The sequence below is a fragment of the Lycium ferocissimum genome, chromosome 5 (genome assembly GCF_029784015.1).
Source record: "Lycium ferocissimum isolate CSIRO_LF1 chromosome 5, AGI_CSIRO_Lferr_CH_V1, whole genome shotgun sequence".
Lineage (NCBI taxonomy): Eukaryota > Viridiplantae > Streptophyta > Magnoliopsida > Solanales > Solanaceae > Lycium > Lycium ferocissimum.
This window is the reverse complement of record NC_081346.1, coordinates 16,893,381-16,915,766: the sequence shown is the minus strand read 5'-3', so window position 1 is coordinate 16,915,766 and position 22,386 is coordinate 16,893,381. Positions and strand designations below refer to the sequence as shown.

At 34.4% G+C, this 22,386-nt stretch overlaps 2 protein-coding genes across 3 annotated transcripts; one reads left to right on the top strand and one right to left on the bottom strand.

Annotated features, from left to right (window-relative positions):
* The first annotated feature begins 12,937 nt into the window (after positions 1–12,937).
* LOC132058261 (transcription factor MYB53-like) lies at positions 12,938–15,113 on the top strand. Of its 2 annotated transcripts, none has more exons than XM_059450815.1 (3): positions 12,938–13,303; positions 13,598–14,507; positions 14,697–15,113. In XM_059450815.1, exons 1-3 carry the CDS (start codon positions 13,035–13,037, stop codon positions 14,730–14,732), a joined length of 1,215 nt encoding a protein of 404 aa, XP_059306798.1. In that variant the 5' UTR covers positions 12,938–13,034; the 3' UTR covers positions 14,733–15,113. The 2 variants fall into 2 exon arrangements, with proteins under 2 accessions (XP_059306798.1, XP_059306800.1); XM_059450817.1 differs by having other exon boundaries at positions 12,940–13,303; positions 13,598–14,503; positions 14,692–15,110.
* Positions 15,114–15,915: 802 nt separating this feature from the next.
* LOC132058260 (inositol-tetrakisphosphate 1-kinase 1-like) lies at positions 15,916–18,247 on the bottom strand. The gene is made up of 2 exons (XM_059450814.1): positions 17,458–18,247; positions 15,916–16,923 (listed from the first exon to the last, which is right to left on the bottom strand). Exons 1-2 carry the CDS (start codon positions 17,803–17,805, stop codon positions 16,252–16,254), a joined length of 1,020 nt encoding a protein of 339 aa, XP_059306797.1. The 5' UTR covers positions 17,806–18,247; the 3' UTR covers positions 15,916–16,251.
* Positions 18,248–22,386: the final 4,139 nt, after the last annotated feature.

Genomic DNA, 22,386 nt, shown 5'->3' with positions numbered 1-22,386 from the left:
TTTTCCACAACCAAATTTGAGGGGCACCATTTTCGGCCAGCTCTTGGCCGAATGGTTGCTCCTTTCTCTCCAAGTCTTTCTTGAATTTTCTAGAGGAGAAAAATGATGAACACTTGCCTTATTTGGTCATCCCTCCATATATATATATATATATATATATTAATATGAAGCACATGACCATGCACATGGCCGGTTATGTGCTTTTCTTTTTTCTTCCTTTTTTTTTTTTTTTTTTTTCCTTTCCCTCCAAATTTCTTCAAATTTCTAGAATTTTCTTTAAGTAATAAAAGATGACTAATATGATCAACATGTCATCTAATTCCATATATAGATATATTAAGCTTCATGTGGCCATGGCCCACACCATATGTGGCTGGCCACATGGCCTAATATTTCATGAAATACCAACTTCCATCAATTCACTTTCCAACCCCAAATTTTTCATTAATGTCTCCATCCGACAAAATCATAAACGACTTGTACCTTAAAACAAAGTTGGAAAAAAATAGCCCCCTGCTGCTAACTTTCCGTAATCAACTCGAATATTCAAATGTACAAAATGCGAGGTATAACAATCATGTCATCATGTCCTCATGCCATCATATATATATATATACCGTACCCGGCCCTCTAGTGAGGGACTCGGTAAAGGAGATCCTGTCTTCATCGTGTATATCATCATATAACGTGCCCCGGCCCTCTAGTGAGGGACGCGGTGAATATAACATGCCCCGGCCCTCTAGTGAGGGACGCGGTGAATATAACACCCCCCGGCTCTGAGTGAGGACGCGGTGAATAATGCGGTGGAGTTGCACGAATACATGCCACTCTGCCCGGACGCAACAAAGGGTAATATGCAGCCTCGTACGAGCGTAGAGCGAGAAACCATATGCATACAAATCATCATTACGGACTCAATGGATAAGTAGACAAATCAACGTTCGAGAGTATCGAATAGTAGTCACACTTAGGGCTCTTGAAATATCATTACGAAACATGTCACATAACATCTCGTAAAATCATAAACGTATATCGAGCCAATCCGAGCCCGCCTATGAAAGTTACGGGCATTAGTCATTATAGAATCATTTGCGAGCATATCAAAGCAATCCGGTTCTGTCTATGAAAGTTACGGACATTTTTAGACATAAGATCCTTTAGGAACAAAACCGTTTATGCAACATTTGAAATTCAATCATATCAAAGACATAAGGACCATATTTCTACTACATTAAGAATACCAATATTAAGAGGCGAATAAGAATCGTAGACATGCTCGGTTCGTAAGTTAATAGAGCTACCCGAGGCTCGTATCATATCATAGCTTACTTACTTCTAAGACATGCCAAAAGAAAGAAGGGTAAGTTTTTTACATACCTCGTCCGCTTCCTAAGCTATTCCGAACTTAAGTCTCGGCTTCTCAAAATCTACAATATCGTAGTTAGACACCAAGCATTAGTCATAAGCACTTAATAATCCAATTCCAAGCTAGCACTTTATCTACAGAAATTTGGGCAGCATTTCCCCTGCAAACTTAACATCCCCGAGAATTCAACTCGGCCAAATCTTCAACAACAATACCAACAACCATATTAACAACATCAATAATCAATTCAAAACGCATTATAATGCTAGCAACTCTTTTCTACATAATTCGACAACATTCCATTTATATTCAATTCAACTACATACGATCAAGCCAACACCAATGCTCACATATTCAAATACTAATCCGAGATCATTCAAACAAGATTCAAGAATACTTCCAACAATCCGCACAATATTCAAAACAACCCATCCAATATACCACGCAACCGAAAACCTCCATTTCCAATAGGAACAATAACAACACATTTCTTTCTTCCAAATTCATCAACTACACTTCAATTCACACATTAACAACATTATCTTCATAAATACAAGAAACTATATTTAATTCACATTAGCTTCCATAACGAATCACAACGACTATAACTTGATTTGAACCATTAAACTTTCATTTGCATCATAGAATCCACAACACAACATCTCAAACATACTAAATAAAATTAGTTCTTCACTCCTTTTACACAACACCACATATACACGCCAAGCTCACAACAATTACACTTCAACTTGAACCATTCAATACCTTCATTCTCATCACATAATCCATGACAACAACAATCAAAATACTAAGTAAAACCAATTCGCCATAACCTACCAAAAACGACCTTATACGCCAACATCAACATGCATAAATTTTATGATTTTCATCCATTTCCACATACCGCAACATGTACAAACCATCCATAACACATGAAAAATAAGATTGAACCTTACCTTTCCCACTTGGTTCTTCACTCGGTTAGAGTTGTGTTTTGCAGGAAAGAAGAGTTTGCTTGCTCCAACAACTACCCCATGTTATAGAGGACCTTCCAATTAGTAGAAAAGATAGAAGAAAATAATTTTCCATTATCAATACTTGAGGCACCATATTCGGCCAAGCCATGGCCGAATGGTCTCTCTCTCTCTCTTTCTCCATGCTTCTTGAATTTTCTAAGTGATGAAAATGATGAAGATGATTAATTAGTCATCACTTAACTACATATATTAAGCTTCCATGGGCCTTGGTCCACACCCCATGTGGCTTGCCACTTATGGCCATTTTCATAAAATAGCCAACTTTCCATAATTAGCTTTAACCCAAATTTTCCTTAATATTCCATACCAATAAAATTATACGCAACTTGCGCCTTAAAACAAAGTCGGAAAAAAAAATAGCCTTGTCCATAACTCGTCGCAACCAACTTAAAATATTCCAACGTACAAAAATACGGGATATAACATCCTTCCCCCCTTTAGAACATTCGTCCTCGAATGTTAAATTAGTCTCATAAGGTCTTATAAGGATCTCAGGGGGTTTCCTTTATTACTATATCATGCAGTCTCATCTCCCAACCATATTTCTTCTTCATCCCCTCTTCAGCTTCTCAAGTCGTCTCCTTCCTGTTATTATTCCGCCACAGTACCTTAACAAAAGCTACGTCTTTACCTTACGAACAATGTAATAAGGTCCAATACATACCGGGTTAAACTTCTCCTTCTTGTCAAATCTCATTATACCTTCCATGGGTGACATCTTCAAGCACACCCACTCACCGATCTGGAATTCTAAGTGTCGACACCGACTGTCGTCATACGATTTCTGTCGTCTCCCGGAAAGGGCCGCTAATAGCCATCCCCCCGCTTTGACTATCACCGCGCTGATATAAACTAAAGAATCGACACATAAATTCACTCTCTCCCAAAAAGAGCTGCCTAGTTCTCGATCATCTTGCTTAAATCATCTCATAATCTCCTTTACTCAACTTGTAACGTTCTAGGCACATTATCTCGTGTCATCCCTTTATCTTTAACTCGGACCCTTCTATTGTCCTTTTGCTCAGATCTTGCTCTCAATTCTCCTGTCACACATGATGTTGCAATCTTTCCAAGAATACGCGAAGGTGCTCAAATTAGCCCAAAAATACCTTAGCGTCGCTTTACTAATCCTTATGTTCTACTTTGTCTTCGCCTCTCTTCTCTTACAACCGGTATCGGACTAGACCCTTGGTTCAACCATGGCCATGCCCCCTTTGTTCTCAGCACTAATTCTATTTTAGTCATTGGCTCAAACCATCGTTACATCTTTCTGTAATGTACCCAAAATATCATAACTGCCTTATCATTACTAGGCCTTTATTCTTCCTAACAAGTACTCACTTAGTCTCATTCTTAGCATACCAATACCTGTAGGTTGCATCCTTATTCGTGTACAACTTGTATAAAGTATGTTCAATCGTAGACATGGTCTTTCCGTCCCCTGGTTCATTCTGCGCTATACATCTCGTTCATACTAGAACTCGCTCGCCTCATTTTGTCATATTTCTTTTTCTCCCTTTATTTACTCTTGACTTCCTTATTTCTTACAAGCTGCACTATTATTAGCAAACAACTCTATTGCCCACATCTTAACCTCTAATCCAGCATAGCAGTGGTGTCTTTCACAACGTCTCCGTAAGTTACTCGTTATCATCCTCTCGTCGTATTCTCTCCCTTTTTAAGCATCCACTTTCCAATGTTAGATCATTTAAGATCTCCACAACTAATTCTCAGCACTACCTCAATTACCATCCTAACTTTTACCCCTTTTGCTGGCTTTTGAATCTTACTAACTTGTCTCGGCAAGGAATCTTACCTGTAGCCCGAGCGTCCGTATCAGATATATCGTAGTGTCGATTGTCTCCATCTTACATTTGCATCCCTCGCATCCGCTTCCCCCCTTTAAGGGGTGTACTTATACTGTTACCCAATTATACTTTGTCCTATATCCGCATTTTCCAATCTTAATTAGGCAGTACTTTTATTCCTACCTTCGGATCCTCTTACCATTCATTTACTCGCTTTGTTTCTTTTCCAAATGTCATTATGTTAGTACTTCCCAAGCTTATCCTATAGCGAAAACAAGATCGGCTTGCCTTGTAACATTCGTGCCTTTTATTTTTCTTCTCACTTCTGAACTTCATTACCCCGTCCGGTTATTGCTTTCTATATACCGCCACGGTGGTTCTTCGGAATACACATATCCGCTGATGTAGCCATGTACGGAATATCATAGACATACGTACACATATATTTACTACCATCTCACTTACAACATATTTCCAACACTATTCAAATTCACCCTAATTCGTAGCTGTGATGCACCTTCTTTCTCTTCGCCGGTCTAGTCCGCCCGACCTACGCGACCTCTTAAGGTTTCCGCCCACTCGTATATTCTAATTTCCCTTAGACTACTCTAGCTTCCCATTTGGCTCTCCCGTGTTTGAATTTGTAAGACTTTCGGAACACTTCCCAGGGGGGTCACCCATCCTAAAATTGCCCTCACTCCCAAAGACACTTAACTTTGGGACTCTGATGAAATACGATGCTTTAATGCCAATATAATGGCGTTCACCTCACCGCATGACCTTCATCACACAATATGGAGTACGTTGAAGTCTTAACAGATTTCAAAACGTTTTCATAACACATCTCCTTTCGAATTAGAAAGGGTCTCTTACTCTTCTGACTCCACAATTACTATTTTAGCCCTTTTCAATCCTCAATATTCACTCTTCATCTATGAATATGATTACTTTCCGTCCTAAACTTCCAGATTCCCAAAGGTGATAAACACACCTTGATCGCCGTCACTTATAAATACTCGGTTATCTGCCTTTGGATTTCTGCTCTTATTTTACCTCGTTCCTCATCCTTTCTATAACTGAGTCTTTCACATTCCCGTCACTCATGGTACTCGTATCCTTGCCTACACATGTCATGACCTATTGCTACACTGTTATCTCGCTTCTTCTTATTTCCTTCTTCTAATTACCCTTTCTTTTCTTACACTCGCTATCATTTCCGTTATTATATAACCCTTATTTCAAACTTTCCCCACAGAACTTGATAAACCTTCCTTATTCGTTCTATAGCTCGCTTTTCCGTTTCGCACTTGCCTCTATATTCTAGCTACATAGATCACATCGTAGCTTTGGCCACCTTCTCGCTAGGCTTTACTCATTTTCGTATCAATCCTTATTATGTCCTGTTCGTATTTGATCCCATAATGTAACACTTCTTAACTTCTTACCCTTTCTGGTCAATCTTATCCTTAATATCTCACAAGTTGTCTTATCCATACATTCATATCCATCGCAATTCTTTTCCTCTGTACTCTTGTCTTAATTATACTATTACTTCCTTTAACTATAAGTTCGTCATAATTCATCCCTGCTTATCTATTCAGTTGGTACCTTAATATAACACTCTGTCAAGATTTACTGGCCTTTTCTAAATCACCTCTTAGTACCGCAAGCCCTTTTCAAATCCCTTTGCCATATCAACATCGACTGCTAATTACTATTACCATCAATTCAAATAGCTTAACTCATTTCTCGAGGCCAGCCATACTCGCAACTTAGTCAGATCTTATCATTACTATTGGCACGACTTTTCAAGTCGTATTACAAACCCATATCTCATTCTCTCTTTATTTCTAGGAAAATTTTGGCAGAGTTTCCTCTGTAACTATTACTACCTCAAAACCTACACGCAGGAAATACCAACAGTGCCTCACAGGGCCAACATACATATATACCTATCATATCATATCACAGCCTCACGGCTCCCAATATCAACAACAAGATTTAAAAATAATGAACATACCTCGTATGCCCAACTCAAACCGCACTCGTTACACTTTCTTGTTTACTTTCCCCTTTAATCTTGCCTTTACGGTTCAATCGTACTTCAATACCTTACCCGACATATATCTTTCATACCTTTGCTTACTCGCGTGCTGTAACTTCCAATATCGCTAGTCACTTTCTTCTGTCGATACCATTCTTCTGCTGAAATCAAAGGTCAGGGTAAGGAATCTTATTTCCTATGACTTGGCTCTATGGCACGATCTAAGATGTGAAAGATGAGTAACCACCCTAGATGCCCGTAGCCTCCGTTTATAAATGCGCGCGCTTCACACCATAAACAGGACTCTACTGGACACGACTTTGCAGACAACCCCTAGGACGAACTGTTCTGATAATCTATGAGTTCAGATTTCATGTATTCCCCACCCGAGTCAGATCGAAAGTTTTTGATTCGCTTGTTGAACTGAGTCTCGGCATAGGTGACAAATTGTTTTATGAGTTTGGCAACATCACTTTTGTTTCTTAAAAAGAACACCCAAGTATATTGTGAGACGTGGTCAATGAACAAAATAAAATATCGATGCCCCAATCTAGATGAAATAGGTACAGGACCCCATACATCACTGTGAACCAAATCAAAAGTAGAATTGTATGAAGTAGTACTACAAGCAAAAGGCAGTTTATGACTTTTAGATTTAGCACAATTTTCACAAGGTAATTTTGATGACAAATCCCATGATTTCTTATTCAAATGAAGACAATGTTGTAACATAGAGGAACGTTTTTAAGCAAGTGGATTCCCAAGACGATGATGCCACAAGTACCACAATTTATTTGAGTTGGTGATGTCCTTTCTAGAGGCAGACAAAAAATATGCATGGTGAGGTGTTTTAGCCGTGTACAACTGGAAAAGTCTCCCAACTTTACGACCCTTGGCGATCACCTTCCGTAACTCTAGATTCTGAACAACACAACCAAAACGTGAGAAAAGAATAAGACAATTTTGTTCCACCAATTGTCCAACTGAAATAAGATTAGCAGTAAGTTTAGGGACATAAAGGACATTAGTGAAGTAAGATGCATTTCCAATGCCGGAGGCAGGTAATGTATCACCATTGGCTGTGACAACAAGATGATTTTCTGATGGAGTTGATGAAGAGTTTAAATTATGGATATCTCCTGTCATATGGAAGCAGATGAATGTACATGCCAAACTTTTGAATTCTTATTTAATTTCTTACCAGGATAAGCAACAGTGAGAGCATTGGAAATAGCCCATGGGAAAGCAGCATCAACTGAATCTTGTATCATCTTTTGAAGTGCTTTTGGATCCAAGGCAGATGGTGGTGTGATCTCTGCTTGACTCATATAAGCTTCGGCTGCTTGATAAGCTTTGTTCTTGGTTTGATGCGTGTTTGGGCATCGATTGCACTCCAGAATTATATGGCCAGGCTTCTGGCAATAACTGCATATATTTCTCTTCCTGCAATGTGACGCAATATGACCATACCCTTTGCACTCAAAGCATTGACCATACTCCAGACTTTTGAGACGAATTCTGAGTGTAGAATTTACCTTTTGATGCATACATAGCCGTGTCAATTGCGTAGGACGAATCCATTACTGCTTGAGTATTGATGCGCGTCTCCTCACGAATGAGTTCTCCGTAAACCACATCAATGTCCGATAGGGTTTCTCTACTAAGAATGTTTGCTCTAATGGGTTCAAAGTCAAGCCTCAATTTCATGAGAAATTGAACGACTCGAGTATGACTCGAGTCTTCTTCTTCTCCAGCATAACTTCTTTGAGACCTGTGGAAAAAAGGTTTCCTCCAAAACTTTGGTCTTGTTCTGACCAGATCGCCATCAGTCCCGAATAATAACTCTGAATGTCTTTGTCTCCCTGCTTGTATTCTGAAAGAGTATGTTCTAATTCAAAATCACGAGCATGGTTACATTGAGAGTATAACTTTTTGAGATGCTTCCACATCTTCGATGCCAGATTGAACGGATGCAGACTAAGTGCAACATCTACGTGTATGGAATTGAGGATCCACGAAATGACACGAGCATTGTTAGCATGCCAAACTAGTTTTTCCTTATCTTCGTTTGGCTCAGTTGTTGATCCATCCAACATTCCAAACAAGCTTTTCCCTTGAACAACGATATGAAAATGAAATTCCCACATAGGATAGTTTTTTCCATCAAATTTGGTATACAAAATATCATGAGAATGTGACTCCATTGGGAAGATAGAAAAGATAACTTGATGACAAAAATCAAATAGCAACAAAGTATAGGAAGTAGAACAATTTTAGGAAAAAAATTAGGCTCTTGATACCATGAAAACTATTGATAAATCAAGAATCATAAGAGATTGAAAAATATTCTACATATTTTCTGATCTACAATTCATGAACTATAGACTATTTATACACAAATATCTACATAATGACAAGCATGATTCTAGGCGTATATCATGCACAATATCGAGCCATATCTTCCACAATATTAAGGATGTGATTCTGCATAATCAGAGAATATATAAAATCATATATGACAATAAAACCATATCTGATATGGTCAACATTCGTATCAATTAATATGAAATATATGCTATGTTGTTCTTCTTTGGAATCAATTAAGGACTCCAATTGGAATACTCCAGAAAACTTGTAAAGATTTATCATTGCACGTCGAAAAACTCACCAAAGTTAGTAAGCTTAAAACAAATATATGTACTAATATAGTACTACTGCAGTTACGTAAAAAGTATTGGTAGGTACAGGGAGATCAACTGCGCAATTTGGTCACTCTAAGAGCAGTTGCGCGTTCTTCCCTTTATGCATTCTCCCTTAAAGTTAATGATTATATGTCTACTATTGTCATGAAATTTGATCATCTTAGATCTAAGTAAGATCACGTATGACAATTGACACATATAAAATGTGGAAGTTCTACCGTTGCTAAGTGTATATCATTTGACAGCTTTGCCTTGATTTCTTTCTTTTCTACTTCAAGAAAATTAACTAAAAACCCAATTCCACCATATCAGGGAAAAAAATAACGCAAAATTTGGAAGCTCTAGTCTCATAATTTCTCAAGGGGGTCAAACATTTAAATGACCATTTCCCGTATGCTAGTATAATTAATTAATTCGTTAACTTTAGATAGAGCATAAATATATAATTATCACGTTTTAGAAGCATCCAAATTGACTTTAACTACAAGAATGATTTTTATAATAAGTCGTTAGAAGTTAGAAAAGAATTGGTTCGGTAGTTCGTCCCAAAAGACAATAGGGGTTTCGTGAGCTCATGAACTTTTGATATACCACGCACACAAACAGAAAATAACTCAAAAGAATAATGGTACAATTAATTGTTTATGATTTTTAATTATAAGAGTGCATTCTAAGACACGTGTCGTGTATTTATTAGTTTGGTGTAGACATCAGGTGCGAGTAAATCTACATTGTACATAACCTTGTTATTTCCCATGTCAATTAAAAAGAAACTGTCGAACATGACCATGTGTTTAATGGTTTGATATTTTTATCTTCAAGCTTAAATTGTTAAAATTTTAAATTAAGATTTTTAAGTATCTGATTTTTTGAGTTAAATATAATTAAATAAAAGTGTTCACATGCATTGTAACATTTTAACCTTCTAAGCGAGATGATTTTAAAATTTGATAAAACAAATATTGAAATTCTACTAATTCCAAAGAAAAGAGTTTAACTTAAATAAGTTTGAGATGAGTTATTCTTGACACCTGTTACTTGTCTCCTAATTTTCTACTGAGAGAATGAGACATATTATTTGGCGTAAAGCCTACACAAATAACCAACTTGCGTCTTGCGTAGATATATACGAGTGCTATAAAACTTGTCCCGCTAGCCTTGTGGGTAAAGAAAATATAAAGTCATATTAATGAGGTCAATGTATACCAACTTTGAACTATTACACAGAAATTAACCACTGCTACATTCTTAAATTTCTAGTTTTGGCAAGAGTTACAAAAATAGAAGAGACAACATCAATGTTTTAGAGCATCTAGTCTCATCTCATCCCTATCCTATTTAATATTTCACTTATTGAATTCAATTTCAACTTAGTTAAACTTAAAAAAAAATAAAAAAAAATTAGTGGTTTTCCCCTTAATACACGGTGTTTTTATCTTTTATTCGTAAATTATGTGAAATATAAATATTAATCATGAAAATAGGAAATTTACTACTATATAGAAACGTCAGTTTCTATACATGGATCGTCGTCCGTTCCCAAAAAAAAAAGGGTGAGCCCCATACTAAACACCAAGCAATTAAAAAAAAAAAATCCATCATCTCCACCAATATTAACAAAATAAAGCAATATAAAAAAAATAAAAATAAAAGTGGACCCCATATTAAAAAAACAAATAATGTCAAAACAAAAAGTGCACCCCATATTAAAAAATCAAACAATATTCGTGTAATTTTTAAAGTATCCCATTAAGTCAATAATGATAGATTCATTGCCACATGCGTATCAAACCATTAGTGGGAGCAAATGAAATTATTGTACAATAAAAAACATGGACCCCGTATTATTGCTTTTCTTCAAAACGTTAAGTAGCCAAACCATACAATTTTCTTTCTTTTTTTATATTTGCCTGAGATTTAATCTAGATATTGAACTGTTGTATTTGCTATTCAGCCATGTCATTTATTTGTTACGTTTACTAAAATAAATATACTTAAAATATTTATATTTTAGAATAAGATAGAATTTAATTACTTTTTCATTTTTATTCTTACTCTTATAAATGTGAAAAGAGATTAATGTCGTAAAAGAAAAAAATAATATCAAATGAATTAATTGACGTTTCCTTAAAAAACCATGCAAAAGATAACATGACAAGTAAAATGAGCTAAATCGAGAATATTTATTTAACCAAAAAATAGTATTTCTTCGGTTAAATTGAAAATCAAATTTCTACTTTATTTCGTTTTAAACATGTAAAATTAATTTAATAATTTGAATTAGAATTATCCAAATCAAAATTTGATAAAAAAAATAAAAAGTATTTTACACCTTTAAATTAACCGAATTAAAATTTAAAGTATCAACCGATGCTTAAATATTGTTATTATTTTATTTCAAAAAGAGGAAAATAGTTGCTTTTTAAACAAGTCTTCTCTTTTAAAAAGTATTAATAAATTTTTGCTGACTTTGTATTCATAGCAAACACTAATATAATAAAGTTTTAGATACGGCGCACAAATTAAAATGTTATATTAATCGTGTTTTGAGCATAGTATATATATATATATATATACATAAAAACAGTACAAACTTATGTATGTTTATTAGCAATATAAAATATATATATATATATTATCACTATCCAACACAACTACATACACATAGATACACTATAATCCAAAGTGTTGGGCCAGTGCACAGCACGGGCATACGCCGTCTAGAATATTAAGAAAACGTACGCGGTGCGTCCATCTTATAACCCATGTTAAATATATGAAATAATTTGAGCATCTAACTTATTTTGAGATTACGAAGTATGTAAACCGCGTTGATATATGATCAACGAGGTTGATCAATATCGTGTCTCAAGGTTTTACTTAATTCCTACCCTACATTGAATTTTACTCTGTATTATACCGATACTGATAGATCATTTATTTCAGAATTTTATGAGATGAATTGTGAGATTATTTTACCTTATATTTGGTCTCAGAAAACAACTTTAAGCTATAAGCCAATCCAAACGGGCTCTATACCGATATTGATTGATCATTTATTTCAGAATTTTATGAGATGAATTGTGAGATTATTTTACCTTATATTTGGTCTCAGGGGTAGCTCGATTATAAGGCCAATAAAGCAATCGCTTGGGGCCCCGTTTTTTCCTTAAAGATATATTTTATATATAAATTATTACCTCAACCGAAAGAAGTTTTTCAAAATTAAAATTGATAAAATCTTATATAAGATCAGTAATGTCTCAAGAGAGACAGAATGGATTAGATATATTATCAATTGAAAAGGAATTGTTAGAACAAATCTATTATAAAATAGTAATTAATGACTTTGCATCTGAAAAAGCTAGAAAAGTAGACATTAAATAAAAATATATATTACGATCTTTCCTTTAAACAAATTAGGGCCTCTATTTGAAGTTCGGCTTTAGGCCCCCAAAGTTGTTGAGACGACCCTGTTTGGTCCTCCTATAATTTTTTATTTCAGAATTAGCAATTTTTGAATTATTTATATCATAATTATAATACTCCCTCCGTCCCATTTTAACTTTCACTTTAGCTAAAAAAGTTTGTCCAAAAATAATTGTCATTTTAGGATTTTAAGAGTAAAGTTGACAATTGTTTCCAACTATACCTTTAACATTAAAGTAGTCTTTTTTAATAAATACTTCTCAATCCTCAAAAAAATATCTAGCAATAAATAGGGGTAACTTAATAAACTATTCCTTGTATTTATTTATTTTTCTTTATTGGCGTGAAAAGAAGTAAAATGACATTATTTTTATAGTATACTCTAAGCGGAATAACAACGATAATTAATGAGGACAAAACAACAAACCTAAGAGAGGTGCAAAGTGTCCTAGTCATCAACCAACCCCTCACCCAAAGACTCCAAACATAGAAAGGCCAAAGGAGCACGAAAACATCAACATCTTAGAGAAAATAGTTTCTCCAGCTTACGCTTATTTAACTGCTCCTATTTCGAAACATGAAAACTGGAGTGCCACACTAGCTAGCTAATGCTCACCATAGTATACTGCATTAAACTTTAAGAAAAATATGGGAAGAAGATCAGATGAAAGTGATGATATGAGTGGGCTAAAGAAAGGTCCTTGGACTCCTGAAGAAGATCAAAAGCTAGTGGATTACATCCACAACAATGGCCATGGAAATTGGAGAGCTCTTCCTAAGCTTGCTGGACTGAATCGCTGTGGAAAAAGCTGCCGCCTACGGTGGACTAATTATCTCAGGCCTGATATCAAGAGAGGCAAATTCTCTGACGATGAAGAAAAACTTATCATCAAACTCCACTCACTCCTTGGGAACAAGTATTACATACTCCACTTACTATTTCCTTATTAGTCAGTTTACAAACTTGAAATAACTTGAGAGTTTATGATTTTATTGTTAATGACAAGTTTTTTCTATGGCTATACAAGTGTTATGACACGTATAAAATCATAAGTTTTAAAAGTCTTATAGCCACATAAATATTATACATATCTAGCCAACTTTATCATGTAAATTGAAACGAAAAGAATAGTATACACTAAAACATTTCTTTTTGATTAACTGATCGAACTGTACGATTGACACCCCCTAATTATTCTGTTGTATTGCAGATGGTCAGCAATTGCAACACGTCTACCGGGACGAACTGATAATGAGATAAAGAATTACTGGAATACTCATCTGAGGAAGAAACTTCTGCAGATGGGAATCGATCCCGTAACTCATAGGCCTAGAACTGATCATGTTAACCTTTTTAATGGCCTTATTGGGAATTTGCCTCCTCACCTGCTTGCTGCTGTTTCCTCCAATATTATCAATAATAATAGTTCCATGAACCGTCAATTCGATATGAATACTCTCACCAATTTCTTGTTTCCAGATACAGATCAACTAATTCACCAAATCCAATTGTTACAAACTTCTAGCTCATTAATTCATTCCCTAATTACCAACGCCGCCACAGATAATTTGAACCAAATCTTTGGATCACAATATATTTGTGATCAGAGTCATCAGCTTCAGGAGTACTACAACTCTGCCTTAATGAATTACCAGCAATTTCTATCCAATAACAGCAGCGACGACTCATCAATTGGTAATTTTGGTCTCAATTCCTCAGATAATGTCCAAGCAGCAATCAAAGATGCAAATAATTTCTCTGATAACACTGGTCATGATATTAATGCCACTAATGGAGGTGATCAACTGATGGTGAGTGGTACAAGTAGCACATCATCGTCATGTGGGAATGCTGGAAATGTAATTACTGCGAGTGATCAAATTTTGAGAAACATCAGCGCAGACGACGTTCCTAGGCTAGGAATTATGCGTCTTGATTCCCCTGAGTTTCCAATGAGTAGCATTGAATTGCCAAAGGAAAACACGAGGGGCGATATTTACCCAAAACAAGAACTGATGATGCAGCCTTCATCTGCATCAGGGTCCACCTTTGGAGCATGGGGACAAATAATGGGTGATGAAGAAGCAAGCGACTCTTACTGGAGAGACATCATAGAGTATGTTGTCTTTTTAGTACTAGTATATTCATCTTTGAGTTTAACTTCTACACAAACGGCCTAAATATCCTTTGCATAGTACATCAATGTATATAAGTTGAATATCTTTTATCGTTCATCTATTTAAAGATATCCATAGTTTATTTCAGTTGATGTTACTAATTCTCTATGTTGTTACTTTCTTGCAGCCAAGCTTCAAGGTCTCCATGACCCCGCCTACTCACCTTAATTAATTGCTTTGGTTGCGATGGTATATTGAGACACTTCCTTTGTTGATAACTGCTACTATTTTTCGATATGTAAATTAAAAATACTTTGAATTCTTTCCATCAACTGGCTTGCAGTTTCTGGATTCCATTGTATCAGAGGCCTTTAACTTCTCTTTTTAGTTATTTATTTATTTACAGTATCCTTGTAAATTAACCTGTTGTGACATGTTATTTGCCTTATTTTCATAGTCATATATGCATAATGTTGTAGTGTCAAATGTCAATGTGTCATACTGTAAAATTCTTCTATATTGCCGGCCCTGTTGCCGGTGTGTAGAGTTAAGTTATACTCGATAGTTTAAAAATTTGGCTCCTATAGTGATGGAAAAGAGAATTACTCCGTTGGTGAACAGTGCATATGTGTGTGTGTGTGTCTGTTTTCCTTTCTTAGTACTTCTGATGAAACAGTGAAAATTGAGATAAGGAAAAGAATCGGAATCCCCGTTGAATTAACTGATAATGTCCTGGATTTTAAGACCTTTTTTTAATTATAGCTAGTTAACAAGAAATATATAGAAACCAAAGATAAAATTAGAAGCTAACGACGTCCACTTAGCCTCGAGAACAAGCAAGCTCATGATATAATTAATTGGTAGATAATACTGTTGAACAGATTAAAAAAAGGCAACTAATCCCTCCACCAACCGTTACCAAATACTATGGCTAGATTTCATTGAAAATGAAGTATGTTTGAATCTTCTTTTTCTTTTGAACTTTAGGACAAGATTGGGTTCACGCAGAGGTGATCCAAAATCTAAATTTTTTAGGTTCTACTTTTAAGATTTTCAATATTGAATTTTTATTGTAATGTTAAAATTATGGGTTCAAATCTAATATTTTTTGGTATTTTAGTAGATTCATATATATATATATATATATATATATATATATATATAGATTCTTACATATACATATATATATATATATACTCCTTGCCGAAAGTTATTGGTTCAGATGAACCATAATCGAAAGGCTACTTCCGCCCCTGGGTTCAAGATAAACTTTATATACATATTAAGTGATTCTTTTAACACAAATATAAAGTTTGAGCCAAAACTATTGAGTTGTGTCGATCTCATAACTTGTGATATAGATCCTCCAGTGAAATACTATATAATTTTTTAATTATTTTTTATTTTCTTAAAATGGGGGAGTGTAAGGGGAAATGAGGAGGAAACTACATCCTCACTAACTAAATAGACTGATAATAAATCAAATAGACTACTAAAATTTTCCGTGAAATACACATCTTTGACTTAGGAGTTGGTGGTTTTTATTCAAAGATGTCTTCATTTATTCTTCTTTCAGTACTAGGTACAGTCACATCTACTCGATCACCACGGAGCAAGAAAGCGTTTTTCACAAGCCCAATATAAGCCCCAAAATCAACCTAACACATGTTACATACATGCAAATCCAATGAATCAAAACAGTAAAAGGCCAATGATCTTAAACGGTAATGATCATAATCAGCAGGATTTATAAATTGTTTCCATTAGAATCTGCCTCCTTGGCCTTAGTCTCCAGCTGGTCCAAATTAGCAGTCTCACTGCTTCTCTTCTTGCGTGCAATATCAATGAAAAAATCAGTTAGCATAGTCTCGAATTCGGGCACCTTAGCATAACCAGGGAAGTAATTGATATCAATAACAAGATATCGAGTTCCAGTTCTACTGTCCCTTAGCATATCAAAGTTAAACAGATGCAGCTCCAAAGCATCCCTCATACGGTTAGCTACTTCGTTTACAAAGCTCAAAGGAGGCATCTCTGCTGCCTCCATCAGCTCTGTGAAACTCTCGCGGTCACTCTGATTTTGATCAGCAAAATTAGATACCTGTGAAAATGATATCAAGTTCTCTGAGCTGGTTTCCAATTTATCCACTGATATATCAGTCAGTGACTTCCTTTTGACACATTTCACGTGATCCCCTGCTACGTAAACCTTGAAAATAACTCCCCCGTGGTTAATGAATTCCTGTAAGACGATTGGCGGGTTTAATTTTGTTAACCCGTTTTGGTTTAGGACTAAAGACATTTGGTGTGAGTTCGCGGAGCCATCAGCTATCAAGGGTTTGGCAATCAGGGGAAATTTCATGCCCTCACGAGTCATGGCGTCCAGCGGGGATTCTGATGAATCCTCGGAAACGAAAACCTGCAAAGCAATCATCCAAGCTTACAGCTGAGCTAATAAATTATAAATTCAATTCACACTATCTCTTTTTTTCACTTCTCAGGGGTGGAGCTATTTTTAGTGAATTGGTTTCAATTGAATTCATTGCGAAAATAGAGAAAAGACAATTGATTTAACACTTGTATAAATGGTTTAATCGCCTTATTAATATTTACCTTTCTTCTTCTTGGTCCTCCAGTGTACTCCCTCCATTTCACTTTTTTTAGTAAAATTCAAAGCACGGGGGGTCAAAATTCGTAATTTCTTATGTAAATTCGGATATAAATACTTCAATTCTTTTAAAATAAATTACATATTTGGCAAGTCATAAAAAGTACTAGTCCCATAAATCATACTAGGGAGTAGGGACCAATTATACTAGTAATAGTTAATAATTCAAAATATTTAGAACACATTTAAAATATGGTAAAAAAAAAAAAAATACAGTAGTAGTAATTATGCTACATAAGGTATATTGGAACATATGGAATAATTGAAACTCAAACAAAAAAAAACCTGCAAAGGAGTTTCGAGATTCTCGATTTTCAATTCTTTGACGAATTTTAGCATGGAGACTCGATTCTGGAGCTTCTCGATGGCATTTACGGGGTCGATTATGAGGGTGGTAGGGTTCTGAAGAGAGAATTCTCCCAGCTGTTTCCTCCACTCTGTGTCATATAGCTTGTGAATGATGCAGTCGAAGGGACCTTGTTCTATCACTGGCTTGTTGATATCGATAGGAATTAGATCAACGCCTCGTTCTCGGGCATGAATGACCAGAGAATCTTTCATAAATGTGCTCATCTTTTCAGGTGAAAGAGCATAACCAACAAGAAACCTCTTTCCTGCTAGTGATTTGGACATGACTAGGTGCACCACAAATTAATGAAATAGTTGTTGGAAATGAGAGATGAAAAGCCAAGAAATGGTGCAATAAGAAGAAGCTAAGACAGAGGGGTTATGAGTCAGTGCACAGCATGCTACTGGTAATTGATTATATATATGGAGTTGCAAGTTTGCAACAAAGAAACATGTCAATAGAAAATTGAGAGCTTTGTTTAAAGGTGCAATTGGGAATAAGCAGAAGAAGAGAAGATGGCAATATGAAATTGATAGCTTTTGTTTACAAGTGCGATTGGGAATAAGCAAAAACAGAGGACACGGCAATATAAAATTACTATATTAGTTTTGGTTTTCAAAGTGTAAATGGGAATAATCAAAAGCAGACAAGATGATAGCTTTGTTTAAAACTAAAAATGTACAAAAGGGAGTAAGCAAAAGGATAAGAACACAAGCAAAAGTATCAGAACACGCTTGGGGAATTCTTACTTCCTTTTCGCGGGGTTTTAAATTGCATTTCGTGGCCAGCTAATATGTTTGCATAGTACAAATCTTTGCAAAGAATATATTCTCGAAGTCCCTTTATAAGAAATCCTTGCAATTATATCTAATTCAATTTTGATCAATGTAAAGTTGTGGGGTACTTGTTTCTTACCTAATGTCTGGTACTCATTTTCAGGCTCGATGAATCTAGACTCACATCTGAAAGTCTCACTTTAGGGATAAAAGTGCTTACTACCGAGACACTTTCATATGCATGCTCGAATTCAAAACCTTTAATTATGAATAAAATAGTATTTATCACTCAGTATAATCTTTGATAAAGATTGTTTTCTTCCTCTGGGCCATTATAACTTCTTGGATTGCAATTTACTAGTGTTTCCGTAAAAAATGTATCTTTGGCCCTCCAATAACTCAACCCGCAAAAACATGCTAAAGGGACGAAGACGGCCATATAAGGAGACCAAGGACCACTTATAACACCAATGTGGGAGAACTCAACACCCCCCCCCCCCCGCACCGGATAGGGGTAATAATAATAATGAATTGGGATGGGCCTAACCAAAAAAGAGATAGAAGAATGGATCTTGGAACTCAACCCAATTAAAACTGTGAATGAAAAGAGGATTGCTTGCATATATAAGAAGACCAAGACCACTTATCCTATGCTTACGGGAGAACTCAACAATTTCACATGCTAATCTATACTCAAAAGTTGGGGGGAAAGTCCTCTTTCCTCTTAATTATATGATGAAAATCAAGGGAAAACTCGATCTTTTTCATGAGCAGGTTCCCAATAGCTATGAGCATACTCCATGCAAAATTTACATTTTTACAAACATAAAATAACTCACATGGAATTTTCATTTACTCACTTGACATTGTAAATTAATTTAAAGACGAAGGTAGGTATTAGACACGAGCAAGTTCCCAAATAGCTACATAACCATATTAATGCAAATTTACACTCCACTTATATAACAAACTAGTAAATTTGCTCCGCTTTACGCAAATATAGAACATATTAGTGAATTTACAAAATGATCAAGATAATAATTCATTTAGATACTATTTATCTTTTCTATTAGGAAGGAACACTCAAAAACATCATACATTTTGGGATCAATAATTCATACTCTTGGTTTTATTTAAAGCACAAGTTTCTATCTAATGTATAGTTAATTACATATTACCAATAAAGCTTGTTTAAAATGAGTATTAAAAACAAAAAAGTATAATTAATTAAAACGAAAACATACATCAAGCTATTCTTGTTCCAAAAAGAAAAGAAAAGACGACACATACACACATATTAAGGAGCTACATATTACAAATACACCAGTAATCACATACAAATCGTTGACTTTCCTATTTGTTATTGTTCCAACAAACTATTTTGATTTGAAATTTCATTTTTTTCAACCGCGACTTCATTCTTATATATAAAACTAAGTATCACAAGGCGAGGCACATTTGAGAAGTAAACTGAGGAGCAATGAAAAATTTGTTGATGGGAAAGACTTTTTGCAATCTAGGGACGATCATCAGTTGCACACCGCTTAAATCAACGTTAATATCAATATAATTCAGGCTCGCACAAATTGATGCACACCTATATATGTTGAGGAATAGGAGGAGGATGTACCGTTAAAAATGGTAGCAAGCGGCGGCGAATGACGGAGGAGATCGGTCTGCCGGCAAATATAATGGTGGAATAGTAACGGTGATATTACAATAAAGTGGTTGGGGATTATAGATGAAAACTTTCCGAAAGTAAAAACTTTTAATTTAGGTAGAAATAGAAACTTGCAAAAGTCTACTTTGATATCGAAGAAGGTAATAAAAAGCAAAAGTGAAATTGAAAGATGCATGCATGATTGAAGAGGCATGTAGACATACATACACACGTCAAGGCCTTTAACTGTGGGCGTCGTTTCATGATGAAGCACGTAACCCTACAAGAAGACAGAAAGGTCACAACGCATAGAAATAATAGACAATAGTGACGTTTCAGGTTTTTTTCATTGTGTAGCGGATAAATGGAAGATGTGATTTAAAAGGTCAAAAATTTGACAAAAAAGATAAATATAAATCCTATCTTATGAGAGTGTATTTTGTGTTTTATATTATTTTTATATATTTATATAGATAGATTAACAATAGCGAAAAAGTTCTTTTCCCTGTCTTGGCATTTTGTTTTCTATTAATAATAATGTATGTATATTTGTTGTTGATGTAATAATGTACGTATATATGTGGGTAAATGTGTTGATTTTTGCTCTCTGTAAATTTAGAAGTACATGGCAGTCAGTGTTTACACAAATTCAATGTATACACATTTTTCACATACATTTTATTACTAAATCATAGTTAATTAATTTATTTTTCACCTAAATTTTTAATTTAACCAATTTATTATGCTTTGGTGTAAATATAGAATTCGAACAAGTTTTTACCATCAAGATGCTTATAATCTCATTCCAAACATTATTTGTCTTTCCAACCAGGGGCGGATTTAGAGCACCGAACACCCTCAGCAAAAATTTACAGTGTATATATAGGGTAGATTTTCTGTGTTTATGTACATATATTACTTTTGAACACCCTGAATAAATATAAATGATTAGCTCAAGCGGTCCAGAGTGTTCAAAATTGTTATTGCGTCCTAGGTTTGATTCCCATTGACAACATTATTTTTTATATTTAGCTTTTGTTATTTTTTCGAACCCCCTAAGTGTAAATTATAGATCCGTCACTGTTTCCAACATGGTAAAATAGATATCGTATATACATAATCAACGGCAATATTTTGAGATAGAATGAGAAGAAGGTTTATAATTTAAAGCTGGAGGAACATTTGACTTTTCATTAAAAAAAAAAAAACCAAATACTAGTTATCTCCCAATTACAAAGCCATTTAGGGCCTGTTTGGAAAGCCACCTAGGTAATTGGAATTGGGAGTAATTGGGTGTAATTACACAATTTGACCTGTTTATTTGACCAAGTAATTACACAGTTAGATGAAAATTTGGTGTAATTGAGAGGGCGTAATTACACTCTCCAATTAGGGGGGGGGGGGGTTGAGAATTGGGTGTAATTACACCCTGTAATTACAGGGTTACTTTTAAGTGTGTTTATTTTAATTTCCTTTTATTTTTTATTTCTATTATTTTAATTTCTTTTGATTTTTAATTTATTTTTTATTTCTATTACGTTAATTTCTTTTTTATTTTTACTTTTTAATTATTTTTTTATTTTTAAAATGTATTTTTATTTTTATATTATTTATTTTTCATTTTCTTTCTTCTCATTCCCAACCTTTACTTCTTGTGGTTCCATGTAATTGCTCGTATTTGATTTTATTTTTTTATTTTATTCATTTAGCATAACCGTGTTATTATTCTAATTTTTGAAACTACACCTCTTAATATTGGAAAGAATGAATCATTAACAAACTTGACATATAACGAGTGACGTTATTAAAGTAGAATTTCGTTGTGAATGAGGTTATAGACTTATATTTTCCATTTCTTTTGAATTATTTACTTAAGTTACGTTGGAACTTACTTATATAATGTTAGAATTTGACATAAGAGTGTTATGGTAAACTTGTTCTTTTGGATTTTGAATTTAAGTTATATTTTCAATTTTAAGTTATTTGCTTTTACATTACATGTTGTTTATTTTCACTTACATTTGATGGATTTTTTGTGTTAAACATTTGAATAATGTTATGACATTATATTTATAAATATTTCTTTTTTGTCAAACATCCAATCCATGACGTTCTCACAAAAAAAAAGTCTTCTTTTAAGTTTTATAATTAATTAAAATTAAATATTATTAATTTGAAAAATATATATCAATTATTTTTTACAATATTAGTTACAAATATATGATTATTAATTAATATATTTTCAAGAAACAATGTGTTATTAAATAACTAACTTAATATCATTTATAAAGGCAAATATTTTTTAAATATTAATTTTAAATTTTATTTTTAAATTAAACTAACTGTATAATTACACTTGTGTAATCAAACAGCACGCTTGTAATTGCACCGTAATTACGTTATGACAAACAAACAAGTTGTTGTAATTA

Excerpts from the sequence above, each read along its gene's own strand:
- LOC132058261 (XM_059450815.1), top strand. The coding sequence starts at position 13,035 with ATGGGAAGAAGATCAGATGAAAGTGATGATATGAGTGGGCTAAAGAAA. Across the intron at positions 13,304-13,597 it reads CACTCACTCCTTGGGAACAA|ATGGTCAGCAATTGCAACAC; the intron begins GTATTACATACT and ends GTTGTATTGCAG. Across the intron at positions 14,508-14,696 it reads GGAGAGACATCATAGAGTAT|CTTCAAGGTCTCCATGACCC; the intron begins GTTGTCTTTTTA and ends CTTGCAGCCAAG.
- LOC132058260 (XM_059450814.1), bottom strand. The coding sequence starts at position 17,805 with ATGTCCAAATCACTAGCAGGAAAGAGGTTTCTTGTTGGTTATGCTCTT. Across the intron at positions 16,924-17,457 it reads ATCTCGAAACTCCTTTGCAG|GTTTTCGTTTCCGAGGATTC; the intron begins GTTTTTTTTTGT and ends ATTGCTTTGCAG.